The 20,980-nt window shown below is 47.4% G+C and overlaps 1 protein-coding gene across 1 annotated transcript in view; it reads right to left on the bottom strand.

The window, feature by feature from the left end:
• Positions 1-1,034: 1,034 nt before the first annotated feature.
• ATP1A1 (ATPase Na+/K+ transporting subunit alpha 1) overlaps positions 1,035-20,980 on the bottom strand; it is a 32,651-nt gene continuing 12,705 nt past the window's right edge. Inside the window, exons 4-23 of the mRNA XM_068540577.1 lie at positions 18,828-19,031; positions 18,060-18,173; positions 17,534-17,668; positions 17,304-17,421; positions 16,575-16,843; positions 15,841-16,039; positions 15,477-15,586; positions 13,425-13,559; positions 12,543-12,735; positions 11,098-11,273; positions 8,657-8,793; positions 7,655-7,805; positions 6,868-7,036; positions 6,568-6,722; positions 6,084-6,207; positions 4,750-4,895; positions 4,505-4,635; positions 4,115-4,216; positions 1,851-1,942; positions 1,035-1,398 (exon numbers count right to left, since the gene is read on the bottom strand). Of these exons, the coding sequence (XP_068396678.1) occupies positions 1,370-1,398; positions 1,851-1,942; positions 4,115-4,216; positions 4,505-4,635; positions 4,750-4,895; positions 6,084-6,207; positions 6,568-6,722; positions 6,868-7,036; positions 7,655-7,805; positions 8,657-8,793; positions 11,098-11,273; positions 12,543-12,735; positions 13,425-13,559; positions 15,477-15,586; positions 15,841-16,039; positions 16,575-16,843; positions 17,304-17,421; positions 17,534-17,668; positions 18,060-18,173; positions 18,828-19,031 (2,889 nt within the window). The 3' untranslated portion in view covers positions 1,035-1,369. The remainder of the gene's footprint in view (positions 1,399-1,850; positions 1,943-4,114; positions 4,217-4,504; positions 4,636-4,749; positions 4,896-6,083; positions 6,208-6,567; positions 6,723-6,867; positions 7,037-7,654; positions 7,806-8,656; positions 8,794-11,097; positions 11,274-12,542; positions 12,736-13,424; positions 13,560-15,476; positions 15,587-15,840; positions 16,040-16,574; positions 16,844-17,303; positions 17,422-17,533; positions 17,669-18,059; positions 18,174-18,827; positions 19,032-20,980) is intronic.

The following is a 20,980-nucleotide window of genomic DNA, read 5'->3' as shown; positions in this document are numbered from 1 at the left end:
GACTCTGGTGGGTTGGACTAAGAAGGCACAGACCACCTGGCCCTCCCAGTGCCCCTAGCAGGAGAGGCTGGGGGTAATGACTGGCTGGTATGTGGGCATCACCTGTTCGTTCCCTTCCCATCTGTACAGCTTGGAAGTGAGCAGCACAAGAGGCATGAGCAATGAATTCAGCTTTTCAGAGAAAAAATACCCGAACCCAATCTATGACCACCTGGCAGATCATGATCATTTGGTGCCAGAAGTACTCCTCATTGCACTGGCTTGAAGCAAGGACAGCCTTGAAGTACAGGTGGTTAACAGCACGCAGGATGGATTACTGAGCGATGGGACTTGAGGGGGCCTTTTACACTAACTCTTTGAAAGCCGGAGGTATACTTGACCTTGAAGTGAACAGATCTTTCACCTTTTTTCTTAAGTAGCTTCTGGACCATAACCACTCTCTGAAATGGAGCTATTCGATGCTAAATTAGGAACAAGTTACGTGGAAGGGAAGCACTTTGTGATGTCCCAACAGACTGTGTATAGGTGGGTTTCTGTTTCTCAGACAAATCTTGGTCTAGAGACACTTGAGGCTGTCGTGGTGGCGGTGATGATCTGAGAGACCACAGGTGGGGCTGTGACCAGGACGGGAAGAGGAGGCCCTCCCCTGAGGGTCTGAAAATCCTTCTCGTGACAGGTGTGTCCTTCAAGAAGCAGATGTGAAGGCAGCAGGGGGAGTTCCAGCCATACCACCCGCAGTAGCCCACGGGAAAATGGGGAGGTAAGCTCACCCACTCAGACCACAAAAGCACGGGCAGAAAGTTTCCCCTTAATCTGTGGTCCTTAAACTTGAATGTGAATCAGAATCACCTGGAGACTTATTAAACAGATTGCTGGTTAGCTTCTGGTTCAGTGGCCCTGGCTTTGCTGTGCTAACAAGTTCCAAGTGATGCCAATGAAGCTCCTGGCCAGGGACTCGTGCGCTGGGAACCACGGCTCCAGACCGATCACACAAGAAAATCTAGACCGTGGAAGTGATGAGGGCATGAGACCAATTCCATTATAACAGCCATCTTTATTTGTAAAAATCCAGATATAAAATGTATTCTTTCAGTCTTTCCGAGTTTTCCTTTTTACAAAAACAAACAAAAAGGCACGTAAAAACCTTTCCCGATGTTGTTCCCACAGACGGATGTTTCTCGGGCAGCCCTCCCCCCTCCCCCCCCCACATAGCTACATGCTTCATTCCGGGACATCTCCCTTCCCCACATGCTTTGGTGCTTTCCTACCAGGGTAGAATTCCGAATTCCGAGACTGAAGTACACAAAGAGGGGGTGGGTGGTGGGTGCAGAGTGTGCGGCGTGACGCTCCCCGGCGTGCAGGAGGGGGTCTAGTAGTAGGTCTCCTTCTCTACCCAGCCTGGGGGCCACAGAGAGAGACAGAGATAAGTGACAGTGAGTCTTCCTCCTCGGGAGGGGGCAGAGGGAAAGACAGAAAGAATGGACCTCAGGGGAACAAAGCCAATGGGGGGGTGGGGTGTTTAACCCAAATTCAATCTGGGCCCTCAACTGTATTTATGTAAATGCTTGTAAGAGTAACGTGTTAATTGGAAAGATGGTTTAGATTTCTGACCAAGTTTCCACTGCATCCTATTTGGTTTGTATTTGGTCAGTTCCGAAACCTCAACTGAGATCTCCATTCTGAGGATGGGCTGTGACTCAAGTCAGTTTACAGTTGGCTTCCAATGGACTTAGCCAAGCAGACTGATTGTGGAGGAGCCCAAACACTTCAAAGGAAACAGAGCAAAAGCCAGTAGACCCACAGGCACCCCTCCGCAGCCCGCACCCCCAACTAAAAATGCCTGTACTTACCGCCAGGGCGTCGCCTGATGATGAGCTTTCGGACTTCGTCATACACGAAGATGAGAAGAGAGTAGGGGAAGGCACAGAACCACCAGGTAGGTCTGGAAATAGAATCAAGTGACAATTTATATGCGTACGCACAACTCAAAGGAAAAAGACTGCACATCAGCATAGTGATAATGAAATAATCAGCCTGAAAGGAGAAGCCAAGTACAGTCATGGGTAGCTGGCCGAGCATTAACACAGAACACGTGATAAAAACAGCCCGCTGCTGTGTGCTCAGGGCCTGGAGAGGCAGAAGAAAGTGGACTGCCACCTTCAGTTGGGTTTTCCTTGAGAATTGGTTTGCAGGTCAGCTTAGATTTTTTTGGTTGTTGTTGATGATTCCAGAGCGACTGGACATTTTCTTTCTTCTGTTTCTAAAGTATTTAAGAAGCTCACTCAAGTTTATCTGTCTGATGTCCTGGCATCTGAAGATAAAGAACTGCCGGTGTGGGTCACAACCAGTTTAATCGTCCCTTGAATGTGGTCTCTGACAGTGGGGCTTGGGACAGTCAGGAGTGCGTTGAGTCCCAGACCTGGGGAATAAGAAGCTGAACCCCAGCAGAGATCCGAGGCCTTTGGGGGCCCAGGGGCTGCTGCCACAGTCCCCAGCCTGGAGACAGGCTCCCTAGGCAGCCTCCAAAGGAGGCAGACGCTTTCTTGACTACCAGCTTCCCGCAGCAACCACTGGAGGAAGACTGTCCCAGGACAGAGCTCTGGCATCTCTCCTCCTCCTCTTCCTGTCTTGTGCGTCCTCCACACGCTAGAAGATGACCTCGTTTGACCTGGGGACCCTTGTAACTAAGCCACCTTCCACACTGGATAGAACCTATTGGGAACAAGTTCTCTAGTCATAGCAAAAGGTGCCCTGAGGCACCACCAGCCTGTTGTAGGCTGAGATTTTGTAGAGATTTTCCATTTTGGCCTTTTAGAGCGCTCTGATCCTCCTAGCCTCCTCTTAACAAACAATGGCCCAAGATGACAGAATTCAGCTTGGATAAGACTTGCCCCTGTTGTGTGCCAGCTCTGTGCAGGGGGCTGGAGACACAAAGTCAAAAAAGATGTCGTGGTCCATGCTCTGAAAATAACAATCTATGCGAGCAGAAGTGACTGACAACAATGGCAAAGGAGGGGTGCAGCTGCACACGCCCAGGAGGGTGAGATCACATGGGGACAAGCTCTGAGAAAACCAACCTTGAGGAACTATCGGGATTGATGGAGTGAGAAGGGAACAGCCTTCCCAAATATGTAGGCAGAAGAGAAGTACTGAATTCACCCAACATAAGCCTGGATGGGTATAAGGCTAGGAAGACAGGCTGGCACAGTAACAAGACCCTGGATGCCAGGCTCCCCTTGCACCACAGATGATGGGCAGTCAGGGAAGCCAACAGGGTTTGGTTACTTTTGGGATGAGATCAGTGAGAGGAAGTGAAGGGCAACAGGCTAGTCGAGAGAGTCCAGATGGGTCTGAGCGAGCACGGGAAGACTGACGTTTAGATCAAAAGCTTGACTCGTAGGGTCCCGTTTTCTGTGGTTTAGCATATTTTAACAGGTTGCAGCTGCCTAACCTCAACCAGTTAGCAGACACCACAAACACACTCAATGCTTCGAAACACTACTGGAGTTTGTGGCAAATCCTATATGTGAAAATTCAGGTCTATCCAAAGTGCAGTCAGTCATTCACCATGTTTAAGGCCAGTCTGGTTCTGGCCAAAGCCTAGTGGTCAGCCTCCTCTGGTCCTCCGCCCATGATCTCCTAACACTACCCGTGCTCGACTGGAAAGTAAAAGGACCTCAGATCTGCTTCACCGTTGTCCTTCGAGAGCAGAAGAGTCAGAGGCCCACAGAGGTGAGCCGCTTGCCATGCGACGCAGTGACTGGGTGAGCCAATCAAGACTGGAACCTGTGTCCCCAAACTCCCGGATATCCCCCGCTGGCCTCAAGACGACGGGGCCATGGCCATGGGGGACCTGAGTGCTCAGTGCAGTTGGCTGGCGAGCAAGCCCAAGGGCCAGAGCCCGGCTGGCCCTAGTGACGGCAAATCCTAAGCACAGTCTGTGGATTTGCTGGTCTGCATTACTGAGTCAGCCTTTCCTCATTTTCCAATCCAGAGGAACTCTTGTACACATCACCCAAGAGTTCCCAAAATAACAGCTACTAACGTGTGTCATGAGAGGAAAAGCCACACTTACTATTTCCCACTTTCTGGAGCTAGAAGAGGAGGGACTTACTTGAGGGGATACATCCTCAGGGCAACACCCATTCCAGGGCAGTAGGAAAGGAAAGCAGCAAGGGCCGTCTCTTCAAAGAGGCCAAATATTAAGATCTTGTTCCTAAAAAAGCAAGGAGTGGGGAAAAGTTAAAAAACACAAACAGAAGTGTATCTTCTAATGCTACGTGTCAAATGGCAGGTCGATGTCTTTATGTATTATTAGTTGTACTTAGGAACTTGATTGAGGTCAGATGAAAAAACCTAGAAAACATTTTGCTTCCTCAATTTGCTCCGCAAATAAGTTTCCAGAAACTCTGCCGTGTGTGTCAGGTGCTGGGCTTTTGGCAAAGGGTTTAGACGTCACCAGACCCCTTCTTTGAGCCAGGACCCCTGACTGTGCCCTACTCACTTCATCCCCTGCTGGAAGACAGAATTCCTCCTGGTCTTGCAGATGACCAAGTCGGCCCACTGCACCACCACGATGCTGACAAAGAAGGCTGTGTGGCAGGTGAACTCCACGATCTTCCTCTGTTCGTAGGTCTGAAATGCATAAGGCAGACAGATGAGCCGGCGTGTCCGGAGGCCGTGTGGCCCCATCCCCTGGGGCTGGAGGAGCTCCGTCCAGCACTGGTCAGGCGGGCAGCCCTCACTCACCCACTGCTGCCCGTAGCTATCTTCCACGTCGTTGATCCAGCGGTCATCCCAGTCTACTCGGACGCCCAGCAGGTGAGTCGGGAGGAAGCCGTTCTCAGCCATAATCACAAAGTAAGTGAAGAAGCCCCCCAGGGCCTGGATCATACCTGAGAGGTTGGAAAGACAACTCGAACGCCAGGGCCTGGAGGAAGGTCTTGATCACTCACAGGCCATGACTGGTGGGACGGATGACCCGGGACACACTCCTTGCTCACGCCTGCTCCACTGTGAGTCACTTTTTAGAGCTTAAAAGACGGTGCCTGGGCCTTGCTCTTAAACACCCATCTCTATTACTCGATCATCTGCTTCTATCAGGGCACTTCTATCAGAGCCTTGGGGGTTAAAAATCCATTTCCCTACATTTTAATTTCTGAAAAATTACGACTTTCCCTCCCATGTCTCAAAATTTTTACACATCGCCTTTCTGCCAGCCACTGTGGAAATCATGAACGTGGCACTTTCTGACCCCATCTTTCTCCTCCCCCACTTTCAGGCTCGTTCTCCCCAGGATCCAATCCAATCACTGTGCCCTCAACTTCTTGGGCTGGGATTTCATCCCACGCTCTGGACGTAGTCTTCCTTCTGCTCAAAATTAGAGGTCTTTCTGGCCATCAGCCAATCACTTTGTTGTCAGCCAACTGTCAAATCAATCTTTTCCATATCTCCGTAATGTACTAATCTGTCCCATTTTACCCAAGTGTTCGCAGTGATGCAACCCATCACTCCAGAAGAACAAGTTGCTGATGGTGGCTTCACCAAGTTTTCCTAAAGGCAGAGGATTTAGGATCAAAGGGTATTTTCACTGCCCACCACCTAGACCATGTGTTAGCTGGTCATGCGCCACTGGTGGAACAGAAATCAAGCACTGGGGGTGGGGAGAGTGGGCGTGCAGAGGAGCCACTTGGCGGTGACCTATCAGCCAAACCTGCAAACTCTGGACAGTGAGTTAGGGTTTGCAGAGTCAAATGAGTGACGGACACTAGGTTTCCCCAGGAAAAGCTGCCTATGAGTTAATAGGGCAGCTCCCAGGAACTGTGCCTGGCACTGGAAAGGCTCTGTGAGCAGGGGCGTCCTCAGTTCTAAGGCAGACGAGCTCAGTCGCAGGTGCCCAGTCTAAAGAACTACGGTTTCTTGGCAGACCGCAAAAGATTTATTCTCACTTGGAAGGGAATCTAAAAAAAAATCCCCAGTCTCACCCTAGGTCATGGCTCATCCTAGATTTGAAAGTCACCCAACATTTGAAGTCTCAGAAGGCAGACACCACCCCTACAGATACTTTAAACCTGCCGGCTCACCAATCTGTCCGTAGGCCATGCTGATCAGCCGCTCGTTCACGAGTTTGTCCGTTTGGGGGTTTCTGGGCTGTCTCTTCATGATGTCGCTCTCAGCCTGCTCATAAGCCAGGGAGATGGCAGGAACCTGGGGAGGAGGGGCGAGAAGGGATTTCAAGTTATCAGAAACCAGCAAGCTGATGTTGTGAACCTTTTGTTTTAAAATTCTTGCCCTCCCTTTAAAAAATGTTTTTCATAACATGAGATATTACGAGTCCCACTTTCAAAAACAAAAGGGGCAAAGTTATATAAAAGGGAAGATTTCTATCTGGCTGTCTCGAGGAATGATAACACTCAATCCTTGATGCTGAGGCTGCCACACATCGGAAATGTCACTACCGAGCATTTCTTTTCCTTACAGTGGCCACGGGGACCCAGAGAGCACAGCGGTGAGTGCTAACGCCACACCTTAACACTGTGGTGTGTGGAAGCCGCGACAGTCACTCACCATGTCTGTCCCCAAGTCGATGCAGAGGATGGTGACAGTCCCCAGGGGTAGTGGAATGTTTGCAATAATAAATATCAGGAAGGGGGTGATCTCTGGAATGTTACTGGTGAGGGTGTAGGCAATGGATTTCTTCAAGTTATCAAAGATCAGACGACCTATGAAAGCAAAAGGTTGCTTTTACTGTAGAGCTTAATGAGACGGACCAGACACTGCACACATCCCTTAAGCGTACAGAAACTGACACGGCTCGGCAGCATCTGAATGAGGTTTTGCTGGTCGCTTTACATGCAGTACTCTCACCTTCCTCTACTCCAGTCACAATTGAGGCAAAGTTGTCATCCAGGAGAATCATGTCGGCAGCTTGCTTAGACACGTCTGAGCCAGCAATCCCCATGGCAACCCCGATGTCAGCCTTCTTCAAAGCCGGAGAGTCATTGACACCGTCGCCAGTTACAGCCACGATGGCGCCCTGCCAGAAAAAGGAGGGATGCGGGTTAGGAATCGTGTAGTCTAGCGATGGGTATAAGGGAGGTGCGGCCTCCAGTCGCCTCTCAGGACAGACACTGCTCCTTTCCCACTGAGACTCTATAGAGACGCGGAACCGTCTCAGCCGGGAATGCACACAGCCACAGCCAGAATCCAGGAGTGACAACAAACGTGTCCCCCACCTCGTTCACAAGGGCTACTCAAAGTCATGACTTGGGCGAGTGGCACTTTGGAAAGCCCCGTTCCTTTATGCATCCCCCCACTCCCAGGTCTTTCCCAGGTATGGGATGCGAGTCTCCTGGACATTCACATCTCCAGTGTACACATTAGGACCCTGCTCTGCTATTCCAGGCGAGTGCCGAAGCTCCGACTCTGGGCCACAGCGAAGACCTGTACGGTGGGGTACGTGTCTTGGCTGAACCATGATCCAGTCACCACCCTTCTCTCTATGCCTGGAGCATCTTACTGGCACGTGTATACTGAGACTGAGAGAAACGGGCTCATGTTTCCACCACTGTTGCTTTGCTTTTTGTTTTTACTGGAACTGCCATCACCGAGGTCAGTAGCGCCTGAAAGAGCCCGGCCCCGGCTGTGCGCTGACCTGTCTCTGGCAGCCCTCCACAATGATGAGCTTCTGCTGCGGAGAGGTCCTGGCAAACACGATCTCCGTGTGGTACTTCAGAATGTCATCCAGCTGCTCGGAAGTCATGTCCTTCAGATCACTGCCATGTACCACGCAGGCCTTGGCATCCCTACCATTAGGACCGAAAGACAAGTCACCCGTCACTTCACCAGCACGATGCTCATCCCCAAGAAGGAATGTTGCCACGCTACGCAGAACACTGCGTAAACACCACACAGCCAGGGGGAACTGTCCCCGTTATGTATTATCTGTGCAGTGTTTCACAGGTTACAAAGCATTTTCATATTCTCATTCAAGACTCACAATAATCACTGGGCAGGCCTGTCTCTCATCCTCCTTTCCCCATCTTTATAAGACGCATTGAAATAACGTAACTCAGTTTTAGGCGGTGACAGAGCTGATGAAAAACCAAACCCAAAGTAGGGTTTGGCTGGGGGTGGGGGTGGGGGGTGGCCCTAAACCTTAACAAAACATTAAAAACAAAGTTGTCTCAAGTTATCTATTTTACTTTATTACCAAAATCTCCCTTTCTGGCCTGAGCTGCCTGGACAATTGTGCCTTGCCCATTTTATTTTGTTAGTGTGGACCTGAAAACGACAAGGTGCTGGGTGCAGGGCAGTATGGCGCAGTGGTTAACAGCGTGAACTCAGAAGCTAGACTGCCGAGTGTACTGCGTGACTCGGCCTCAGCCTCCCTGCTCTGCGAGGTGGGAGTATCACCTGCCTTCGTGGGTACTGTAGCAAGTGCTTAGAGCGGTAGGCGCCATCTAAGTGTGGCTTATGGTGACCGCTCTTATTGAAAACCCTCCCTAGGAACAACAAGGCTGTTTTCTGGCACTGGAGGGGCATCCCTAACCCGGAGCAAGCCTAGAAGAGAACTGTGTAGAACACCAAGCTGAAGATGCCCAACTGCCAGCATCTGCACATTCAAGGCAACAGTGCTCTGACCTTCCTGCCTTACCTGGGGTTCACCTGGCTCACTGGGATGTTGAGGCGGGCAGCGATGTCTTCTACGGTCTCGTTTCCTTCCGAGATGATGCCCACACCTTTGGCAATGGCTTTGGCTGTGATTGGATGGTCTCCGGTGACCATGATGACCTGTGACAAGGAAGAGGACAATTTATTGAACGCAGCAGCCAAGAAAATGACCTTGAGAAGTCTTACAAGTACGCAAGAGTTAAGTGTCAAGGATGACTCGGCTTGGAATATCAAAGGGAAAGAAATGCAAATATAAAACCGATAAACATGAACTAGCCCAAAATACAGACATGAGTTCACAGAAGACACAAAGCAATACCCAGTTTTTATCTTGGCACACAATCACACAGAATAAACAGTTATCTTTTTCCTTTTACACCATCACAGAAAAATACTCAAATTTACTGAAACCAACCAAAAAAAAAATGATAAAAATCTGATGCTGGTGAGTAAAGGGTCAGCATCCTGAAACTGGCCCAATTTGGAGGGAAAGCAGTAAGTAACAAGAATTCAAACCAGTCACTGCTCTTTCTGACCCCAGATTATATTTAGAATACAGTCGAGGTGGTAGGAGAATAATTTTTACAAAGCTTTTCAGGGCAGTAGTACTCATGAGAATGAGAAAGCGGAGAATCAAACAGCCAGCAACAAGGGAGACTACACGAACTACACTGAACCACACTGTATCAGCGTACCTGAACAATACTCTGCAACTTAAGACCAATACAGAGTACGCCAAACATTCCTTCCAAAACCAGTTCACTGAAAACACAGAACACATGCCATTCACTGCATGAAGCGTATTAATTTAGAACAAGGCAAATATTTCAAAATAACACTCTATGACATAAACCACAGCAAGATCCTTTTTGACCCACCTCCTAGAGAAATGGAAATAAAAACAAAAATAAACAAATGGGACCTAATAAAACTTAAAGGCTTTTGCACAGCAAAGGAAATCATAAACAAGACAAAAAGACAACCCTCAGAATGGGAGAAAATATTTGCAAACGAAGCAACTGACAGAGGATTAATCTCCAAAATATACAAGCAGCTCATGCAGCTCAGTATCAAAAAAACAAACAACCCAATCCAAAAATGGGCAGAAGACCTAAACAGACATTTCTCCAAAGAAGACATACAGATGGCCAACAAACACATGAAAGGATGCTCAACATCACTAATCATTAGAGAAATGCAAATCAAAACTACAGTGAGGTATCACCTCACACCAGTCAGAATGGCCATCATCAAAAAGTCTACAAACCATAAATGCTGGAGAGGGTGTCGAGAAAAGGGGACCCTCTTACACTGCTGGTGGGAATGTAAATTGATACAGCCACTATGGAGAACAATATGGAGGGTCCTTAAAAAACTAAAAATAGAACTACCATACTACCCAGCAATCCCATTACTGGGCATATACCCTGAGAAAACCATAATTCGAAAAGAGTCATGTACCACAATGTTCACTGCAGCTCTATTTACAATAGCCAGGACATGGAAGCATCCTAAGTGTCCGTCGACAGATGAATGGATAAAGACGATGTGGCACATATATACAATGGAATATTACTCAGCCAGGAAAAGAAACGAAATTGAGTTATTTGTAGTGAGGTGGATGGACCTAGAGTCTGTCATACAGAGTGAAGTCAGTCAGAAAGAGAAAAACAAATACTGTATGCTAACACATATATATGGAATCTAAAAAAAAAAAAAAAGGTTCTGAAGAACCTAGGGGCAGGACAGGAATAAAGACACAGACGTACAGACGTAGAGGATGGATCTGAGGACACGGGGAGGGGGAAGGGTAAGCTGAGACGAAGTGAGAGAGTGGCATGGACATATATACACTACCAAATCTAAAATAGACAGCTAGTGGGAAGCAGCCACAGAGCACAGGGAGATCAGCTTGGTGTTTTGTGACCACCTTGAGGGGTGGGATAGGGAGGGTGGGAGGGAGGAGATATGGGGGGATATATGTATCTGTATAGCTGATTCACTTTGTTATAAAGCAGAAACTAACACACCATTGTAAAGCAATTATACTCCAATAAAGATGTCAAAAAAAAAAAAAAGTGCCAATGTAACTTTGTTAAATTTGTTAAACCATACTACTTTTAAAATAAATTATTAAAAAAAAAAAAACTTACCAAGTCTTCTGCTCTTTTTAATTTGCTACATTACATTTCCCTTAAAAAGTTGATTTTTTTTTTTTTTTTCAATCCCTCATCTGCAGTTTACACCAACATCTTAATAACATTTGGTCTTCTCTGGTGGTAACTAAAAAGCTTTGGAGATGAGAAATTGATACTCTGGGTGAGAAACACCAGCTGCCACATGGACCCCACACAAGGCAACGTCACTAAGTAGGGCGCCCCGAGCTGCTGAGAGGTGATGCCAAAAAGGGGGGCGGGGCATTACCTTAATTCCAGCACTTCGACATTTGCCCACGGCATCAGGGACCGCAGCCCGTGGTGGGTCGATCATGGAGATGAGCCCCACGAAGCAGAGATTATCAACAGGGAAATTCACATCATCGGTGTCAAACTGGAAGCCTTCGGGAAACTGTTCATCTGGCAGGAAAAGGTGGCAGAAACCTGCAGGAGGGCAGGGAGCCTGTGAGGACTTCCAGTGACAGAGGCAGCAGCAGGACAGCGGCTTATTATTCACTTAGCTTGGAAGGTTTTTTTAAAGTCTACTTTTATAACCAAGTGAGTTTTATCGAACGTTTATGAATGACACAGAATGCCTAGGAGAAAAACTGTGCAAAAGACAGAATCCATCACTAAGCCTCAGAGGAAGAGGCTTTGTTCAATGTAGAGCAGACCGACTCGGGCACCATGGTTTCCGGCTCCTAGACCTGCCCACTCAGTTACTGAGACGTGGCACATCGTGTAAGTATTTGTCTCCACTTCCGTCTCTGGGAAAAATCAAGGCCACATCTCTGCTCACTGTTCATCTAACCAAAGTATACTGCTGAGCACCCACGTGGGCCATCGTGCCAGCTTCTTTGAGGATAAATGCAGATCAGACACGTTCTGCCCACGGGGTTTATATCTAGTATTATTGTTCACACAAGAATCATGATATTTAAGATATTTCTTTCAATGTTGTGTGAAGGTTACAGTGGACTTTAAAGTGGTATCAAGTGGAGTTCATATAAGAGAGGCTGCTTCTAACATTGGGGTGGGAGGTGCAGAAACAAAAATCACTTAAGAGCGACCTTCCAGTTGGATAGAGACCTAAGACACCTCAAGTTAGACGAGAGCAGGTAAGAACATGAGTAAGGGACCACTTCTAAGTTATCCAAACTAAGAACAGAAGAATTACATCAATAATGAATTTTTATCTGTCATCCTGCAAGATTATAAATGCCACTTTCTCAGTGACACAGTGGGTCAATGTACTTCTAATCCGAGGTGGCTGACAGAGCAGGAAGGACAGGTGGCATCCTGGGCCCCGAGTTTACCGTTCATCTAATTTACGAGCTGGCGGCACAAGTGCCCGTGTAAATTCACAGCCATTCTGTGGCAGTCAGGAAGTGGCTTTATTCTAGATGCCCTAAGGAATTAATTTTCATTTCATTAAGTTTACAGATCATGGGCACAGCAACAAAAGCCAGATAATAAAACTCCTTTCCCCTCTTTTTTTTGAGCAAACAGAACTGACCAGCATGAGACCAAAGGTCAAAGTCCGAGTCAGAAGCAAACCGGCAGCATTTTGCAGCCCAGTGTCTCCAGCGCTTATTGTTTTCAAAACAATAGGGGGCAAATAAAGGGACGTTAAGGAGAAACAGAGGTTAACCCAGTAAGTTGCAATCGTCTCCCGGACTTGTCTGCGGCCCTGCTGCCAGGCTATCTGCCTACCCAGCACGCGCTCTCCGAGGCCACCCAGCTCCAGGTAGGCGTTCTGAAAGGCGTCCTTCAGCTCCTCGTCCAGGGGCTGCTCCTTGCCGTGGATGAGGATGGAGCTGCAGCGGTCCAGGATCCTTTCCGGAGCACCTTTCATCACCAGCAGGTGCCGGGGCTCAGCCGTGTTGAGGTTCTTGTGGATGGACAACTGTGAAGGACGGTGGAGATGCAAACGTTGGATGGCTTGGGACGGGCAGCCCAGGGAGGGAATTTTTTTCTTTTTTTTGGGCCGCGTCGCGCAGCTTGTGGGATCTTAGTTCCCCGACCAGGGATGGAACCCAGGCCCTCGTTAGTGAAAGGGTGGAGTCCTAACCACTGGACCACCAGGGAAGTCCCTAGTAGTTGTTTTCAAAAATATCCAAGAGCCCCTATTTCTGAACTCTGAAGTGTCTCGCACGTTGTAACACACTTTGAATGCTACAGAAGAAACAAACGTGGTGAGGTGCTCATACATCCCTGACACGTGTTCATGTACACAGTTTTCCCGAAGAAAATTCAGAAAAGGGACTGGCACGCATGTGTGCACCTGCAGCCCTACCCAGCCCCCTCTCCAAACGCCCACACCCACTCCAACCGACAAATGAGAATTCAAAAGGGCCCGGACAACATATTAGAAGAGGCTTCATTTATCCTACTAATACTCAAATAAATTCGGATTTTCGATACGGAGTCAGGGTAAGATGTAAAGTTAAAGCATTCATAAAAGAGTGTGACTCATTCGTTTTTAGAAAGCATTTCAGCGTGGAAAATTCCAAAAGGGATGATGGATCTTTTTCCAGCGTATGTCCTTCTCTTCTGTCCCCTCGGGCCCCCCACAAGGTCCCCAGACCCTCAGACCTGGTACTTGTTGGTGGAGTTGAAGGGTATCTCGACGATCTTGGTGTATCTCTCTCTCATCTCCTTCACAGAACCGCAGCACAGCTCAATGCACTTCAGGAGCGCGGACTCGGACGCATCGCCTGCAACGGCCCGCTGCGAACAGAGACGCCTCTGTTAGTCACCCTGAAAGCGCTCTACCCAGGCATCGCTGAAACCCAGAGAAGACTCAGAATGTCTTCCCACCCGTGAAGAGGAGAGGGGAGCTGGGCGAGGAGGAGCACAGTTGTGGCGGGTGACCATGGCATCGCAGCCGCTAAACTCCAACCTCTTCCTTGCCGGCCTCCCGGCCTCCCGCCCCACCCAGAGGCCCCCTCCCCCCCCAAACCGGCGCGAGAAGGCGTCACCTACGCTTGGGAGAAGCACAAGACACTCTTCCAACCTACTCCGGCCTTTTTTACCTTCCCTGGGCCTGCTGAGAAGTCTCCAAGCCAACCATTCCCAACCACCTATTTCTAGTTATGAATCTGAAAATACAGAGTGAGAATGTAAATATTTACGGTCCCCTTCACTGCCCTGCAATTTAAAAAAGAAAACGCCTTGCGTTCTCAGGACAGAGGGCAAGCTGTCTGTGTCAAGGGCAAAACAGGACTTTACATTCTAAACTAATTCAATTGTGCAGGATTGTCTGGGCCTGAGTGATGCAAACTGAAAGCTATTATTAGCTCCAACGGTAATGTAATCAGCCACCATTGTAGTTAATGCATACATTTTCGGTAACACATATATTTTGTGTGATACACTGTAACACTTAGATTTTGACATACTAAAAACATTTTTGGCTACAGCCAACTTTTACACAGATAAACATTTTAGAACTTTGGCATGCCAGGCCGGACGTGCAGATAGCAAGTTAATGCTCACTTACAAATATAGTAGCCCTGTTTAATACGAAATGTGGCCAGGTTTGGTAAGAAGCATGAAATAAGTGGGATCACTTTAATAAAGGCCAGTTACTAAAGCAGAATTGGGCTGCATGCCTTTTTTTAAATTTTTGATAATGCCATTAATATAACATGGCCCCAACCCCCGGAAATAACTTCTCATGCTACCTTTCTGGAGCTTTGAAATGAGCGAAGACTGGATACTTATGAGTCCCTGTTCTCAAAGCCTAGAAAATTTCCACTTTGAGGTAAGAAAAACGATGAAGCTGGCATCTCAAGTTTTATCCCAAGATCAACAACATCTTCCTCAAAACAACATCAATTCAAATGCCAAGAGAATCTCCTTTAAAGAATAATGGAATCCTATCTTCACAACAGAAGCCATCTCGGTTCCATCGGAGCCACATTCTCTTCGACAACCCAGTTTCTACCCAGAACCACCACAGGCAGCTTCGGGGAGAGGGAGCCGCCCAGAGGGCCCCGTGCAGCTCCTCTTGTCCGCAAGGACCTTGTGCAGCTCGTGACCTTTCTGGGACCAAGTCTTTACTGGGCCACACAGAAAAATCTCTCAGTCATTTCAAATTTCATGCAAATTCCACGAGGCTACGCTTAGCTTATTTCTGCGTCATTAGTAGCCAACTAAGAACAAATAAGATAAGAGAAATAGCTGAGTTATTTTAAGAAAATAAATGGCTTAAGGGATTGACTGGAATCTGCTGTATCCTAATAGGCAAATGCGATTATTAAGTCACAAAAGTAGCCCTCACTGTCTGCTAGGTTAGGCGATCACCACGTAAACTCAAGAGTAGTAAAGCTGGATTTTACTAATTAGGTTTTTCACCAGTAAAGATTGCCTCCCACCTCCCCCAACTCCTCTTTGGTCAGTTTTTACTGTATATTCCCCCTTTACTGACCTATATTGACCGCAGGGTACTGAAAGTAGTTTGGGGTCTACAGGCGACACAACTCAAGTTACACATAGCAAAGCATCCCATGGACCATTCCAAGTGTCCCAGTTACTCTACAGCCCCCAAAGGCCACGTGCTATTTCAAGAGAACCCTCAGGTGGTGGTTCTTGGGTGGCATCTGCACACCTCGAAGGCAACCTTAACAGAACTGCTGAGCCTACCTTCAGGATAGGCAGGTTGTCCTGGTTAGCCTGAAACACGGCCCTGTTACAAAGCCCTGCAATTCTGGACAGAGCGAGCCAGGTGGCTGAGGTCTTGTCGAATGAGACACCTGGTGGAAGCAAAAAGAGAGGAAAATAATGCGCTAGCTTTGTACTAAGGGCCCACAGAAATGTGAGGTGACACGTCTCATTTCCCAATGAACGCAACCAGTCAGGTTTTAGGCATTTTCCAACCATGTTTGTACTGACATGCAAACAAAACCCCAAAAGACAAAAAACCCAAACCATCTAAAACCCTCTTTACCAAATGATGAAAAGCAAGCAAGCAGGTGAGGCTCAGGTGTGGGCCGGGCCCTGGTCTTACCACTCTGATTCTCCGTCGTGTCGGCCTCGTGGATTTGATTGTCGAACCACATGTGGGCCACCGTCATCCGGTTCTGGGTCAGGGTTCCGGTTTTGTCTGAGCAGATGGTGGACGTGGACCCCAAGGTCTCCACAGCCTCCAGGTTCTTCACTAAGCAGTTCTTCCTGGCCATGCGCTTGGCGGTCAGGGTCAGGCACACCTAAAGCGTTGGAGCCAGATTACTTCAAACTCAACCAGGCGGCCATTCCATACTAACTCTGGCTACCCCCTAACACGGGAGAAATTTGTCTAAAACTACATCTCTCCAAGCTTCCTCTGAAGTTGGAGGAAATAATAATGGTAACGTGTATATGGGGCCTCCCCCCCCACCCCCCTCCAAAAAGCAGACTATTAAGAAAAGTGAAAATAGCCAGGATTTACCATAGTCTGTTTTCCCTACTTACCCCCAAGTTCTTCTCCTTTCTGTGCTACACTGTTCTGGATCATGTGATAAAATTCAAGGCAAAAAAAAAAAGTATGCTTCTGGGTTACTATCTTCCGTATGAAAACATGCTGAGGTCTTTTCACTGTCTAACCCCACCAGGTGGCTCTGAAGAAAACCCACGTACAAACACATGCAAAAAAAAACCTAAGTCGGCAGCCCCCGCACTCCCTGAGGAAAGGGTAGCGGATGAGTCTCACAATCAGGCAGGCCGTCAAGAGTGAGCGAGCATCGCCTTCCCCAAGCCTCTTACCGTGACGGTGGCCAGCAAACCCTCTGGCACGTTGGCCACAATGATGCCGATGAGGAAGATGACGGCCTCAAGCCAGGTGTACTCAAGGATCAGAGAAAGGATGAAGAACGACATGCCCAGGAACACGGCCACACCCGTGATGATGTGGATAAAGTGTTCAATTTCCGCAGCGATGGGAGTCTGGCCCCCTTCCAGCCCAGAAGCGAGCGTGGCGATTCTGCCCATCACGGTGCGATCCCCCGTGTACACGACAATGCCACGTGCAGTACCTTAAAAGGAGGAGGAGGGGGAATTGTACTAAATTTTACCAACGAAGCCACAGAATCTGCACAATTACCTGGCAGGGTTTAAAAAAAAGAGACAGAAACACACATGTTTTTAAGGGCCAGCTCCTTGGTGGTATACGCTGTCTGTTTTAAACTATAGGGACTTTGGCACAGGGATTTCTCTCCATTAGCAGGACAGCGGCTCCAAACCCCATGCTAGCTTAGCACTGCCAACAGAAGAGGCACGCAGGAGGTGGAGGGAAGAGGGAAAAAACAGCCCCGAGGCTTCCTGGGTCTTCCTGCCAGCAAGTCAATTGCTTCTGCCCTGTGCCTAACTGAAGTGGTCAGAAATGGGGCCAGTAAGACAAAAAGAGAAATTGTGGCGGTGGGTTTTTTTGGTGGTGGTTGTTAATGCCCAAGATAAATGCCACGCCGTGCTGAAGAGTGCTTGAAAACGGTCTACCTTCAACGCAGTTGGTTGAAAAAAAGGCAATGTTCCGTGTCTCCAGGGGGTTTTCATTGGTGAAATCCGGAGACCTGGTCTGCGGTTCTGATTCTCCAGTGAGTGAGGAGTTATCCACCTGCCCGTGAGAAAAGTAAGACGCGCCACATGAGCAGCACAAGCCTCGTCCCGGGCTACCGGACCACTCAACCCACTCTGTCCGGAACTACGGAGACTCTGTTTAAACCTACCTTGCAGCCGTTCGCAGAGATGATTCTGAGATCAGCAGGGATTCGATCCCCTCCTTTCACTTCCACCAGATCCCCAACGACAACTTCTTCTGCATTTATGCTCATTTTTTCACCATTTCGAATCACAAGGGCTTGCTTTGGAAGGAGAATACAGTTTACACCATTCCATCAGATAAAAACGAATAGCAGCAAGAAGGTAGTGTCAAAATTACCAAATGATCTGTAATCCTAATTATCTGAATGTATAGCAAAGATATTAATCTGTTGACTTATACAAGTTAACAAAAGCTTGCTCAAGTTATCTAAGAGGCAGTCCGCATGTTGCCATCGTGCTGTGTACGTCCAGAGGGAAGACACTCACTTTTTGGGGTATAAGAAAAACAGATCTGGTTTTGGTTGTGGGGAGAAGGCATCCCCCCCTCTCTCTGATGGAGCCACTGAATATTTGGAAAACCTTAGCTTCACACCAGCTCACATTCTTGGGGCTGTCAAGTCACCTGATGGGGAAGGACAAAGCGGCAGGTACCTGAGGAACCATGTTTTTGAAGGACTCCATGATCTTTGAGCTTTTAGCTTCTTGATAGTAGGAGAAACACCCAGTTATGATGACGACGGCGGACAGCACCACACCAAGATACAGCTGGGACAGAACAAACAAGTTAGGATGCATGGCTCTTAGTAAAGAATTGGGAACATTCAGTTAATTTTCGACTGAATAAAAATCAGACTTTTAACAGAGATGAAGGCCTCAGAAATACAGAACTCATGTCTTCACGTTTATCTTCCGAGAGACGGTGTACAAGAGTGTCAGAAATGGAGTCACACTGACGCTTGGTCACTAGGCTTGACACACTTTGGGAAATATTCTACATGAATCAGTTTCTCCTGCTTTATTAAAGAAAGATATTTTCAAAACAACTTGTGACTTCTGAAGAGTGGCTACCGAACATTTCTGGACGTGTGTAACGTTCCAATATTAAAAGCTGTGCTCTGCCACTCAGTGGCAGCAAGACCTGAGCCAGGGCCTGAGCAGAGCTGCTTGTTCACAGCAACAACATGCAGGGCAGATGCCCAGCTTGGAAGAACATCTACACACAGGGCAGGAGATGGGAGAGAGAACTTGAAACGAAGAAGGAAGAACGGATGGGCCTTGAAGGCAATCGTTGCTGATGCTACTTTTTCCCGGTGTTTAAAACCATCAAGTAACCAGTGGTAACTGAAAATAAGTAGGTGGCAAAGACAGAGGATACTTTATGCATACCTAATAACCCAAATTAGAAACTATGGCACTCACATTATCATTTTGAGGTTCCTCTTCTGTAGCAGCTTGGATGCCATAGGCCAAGAAACAAAGAATTGCTCCAATCCACAGTAACATTGAGAACCCCCCGAACAGCTGCCGACAGAACTTGACCCATTCGGGGGTCGTGGGAGGGGGAGTGAGGGCATTGGGACCGTCTCGGGCCAGGATCTCAGCAGCTCGGGCAGTTGTTAAGCCCTGAGAAATAGAGCAACATAAATAAGACAAACTGCTTCAGGACTTACAAGCTAATACAGCCACCAGACAGCTGGGAAGCTGCAATAAAAGAGCTGGGGAGAAAACTAAATGTCCCAGGGCAATGTAGAAGCTGGAAAATTCTGATGATTCCCCGCCTAACCCCCGCCCACGTCCGCAACAGTTCAGGCAAACAACAGCCTAAGTTTCCTGAGGAACCTACAACACCCAAACTAAAATTCTTTTAAAATTGATAAACGGACGGACTGGAATCTGGTCTGGTCTCCTCCGAGTTTTAGATAAGGGATTCATGTCAAACTGCATTTTTACCAAAAAGACATCAATCTTAACTAATCGATTCAGTTTTGCAAATTAAGAGCTTAAGAGTTTCCTATGTATTGAATCTGTCAGGGAAGGGGGAGGAAAAAAAAAAAATCACTCTATAAATATCAAAGGAGGAAAAAAAAAATCTCTGTCAGAATCCAACCTGTTATTGGGTTAACTTGCCAAGCTTCAGTATAGAACTTTATTCTCTGGATGGCAATTGAAATACTTGTCTGGCAGGGAAGGGTTCACACATGTGCATATTTGAGCTAACCCCCTGGACACCTGTCAGTTGAAAAGTATTCACTGGAAGAAGCATCCACTGTACTGGGGCCCTGCTGTTTTCTAATGGGCCTTAAAACCAAGATGCAATGACAGCAGACAAGAGACAAGAGGCTCCGGCCATGAGGGGAAAATGTGATTACTTTCATCCTAGAATACCAACTCATAAAAAAGACAGAAAACACATTTTTGCCTGAAGTGTGTATATATATTTTGTTTTCATGTTATTTTTAATATTGCAGTTAACTAGGGAGTATAGGGAAAGGGATAAAGAACCATCGAATGGTTCAAGGAAAACAAGGACTTATTTAGGACCCTCCTCTGCCTCAAGTTCGTGATGTGATCCCTGCACAGAATCACCACCACCACCACCAGCCGTCTGAGCTGTCTCTACTTGTTGGGCACTGAACCGATCCAGTGCTTCCAATTAATTGTTTAATTCTCACCACAACCCGTTTTACAAGTAAGAAAACAGACCCACAGCATTTGAACAAGTAACTTAGGGTCCCAAAGAACATACTTCATAGGAGTCTAGTGAAAACTTCAGTGAGATAACCCATGTGATGTGCTCAGAGAGGAACTGCCTGCTGGGTCTTAAGAGTCAGGCCTCCTCTCAGAGCTTAAGGCCCCCAGACTTCTCAGAACTACTTGATAATTTATTGAAACAATAGCTACATATTAGCTGGCACTCTAGTCATTCCTCAGACTTTTTAGTGACTGTCTAGAAAATAACAAACTCCACCCCTGCGCCTGACTGTTTACTTTTATATTGTTTGTGGCAGAGTTAATATCAAAATCCCCTCGATAACAAGGATACACAATACATACTTTATTTAAAGGTTTCTTTGAGCTGTTTAAAAAACAAGTTTCAAATAAATGATAGAATAAACCAAAGGCTCTGACATACAGCAATGAGCTAGCTGATAAAAGTGCAAAAATCTGAATCGCTCAAGATTCAACCTGTTGAAATAATCAACTCAATTTAACAAATGTAGAAGAATAAAGGGAAGATTTGTAATCACAAGGTCAGGGGACGAGCATGGCTTTGGAGCTTTTCAGTTTCAAATCCTGGGACTCCCACCTATGGGCTGTCACCTGCTACAAGACGGGGAAAATAACGTGTACTTCCAAAAAGTTTCAAGGGAAACAAAATAGTAAAACAGCATACAAGAGCCCAGGCTCTGGGACTTCCCTGGTGGTCCAGTGGTTAAGACTTGGCCTTCCAATGCAGGGGGTATGGGTCTGAGCTCTGGTCAGAGAGCTAAGATCCTACATGCCTTGCAGCCAAAAAACCAAAACGTAAAACAGAAGCAATGTTGTAACAAATTCAATTAAGACTTAAAAAA

This window comes from Eschrichtius robustus, chromosome 3, assembly GCF_028021215.1.
Source record: "Eschrichtius robustus isolate mEscRob2 chromosome 3, mEscRob2.pri, whole genome shotgun sequence".
NCBI lineage: Eukaryota > Metazoa > Chordata > Mammalia > Artiodactyla > Eschrichtiidae > Eschrichtius > Eschrichtius robustus.
The sequence above is the reverse complement of the archived record's forward strand: the minus strand, read 5'-3'. Positions and strand labels throughout refer to the sequence as shown.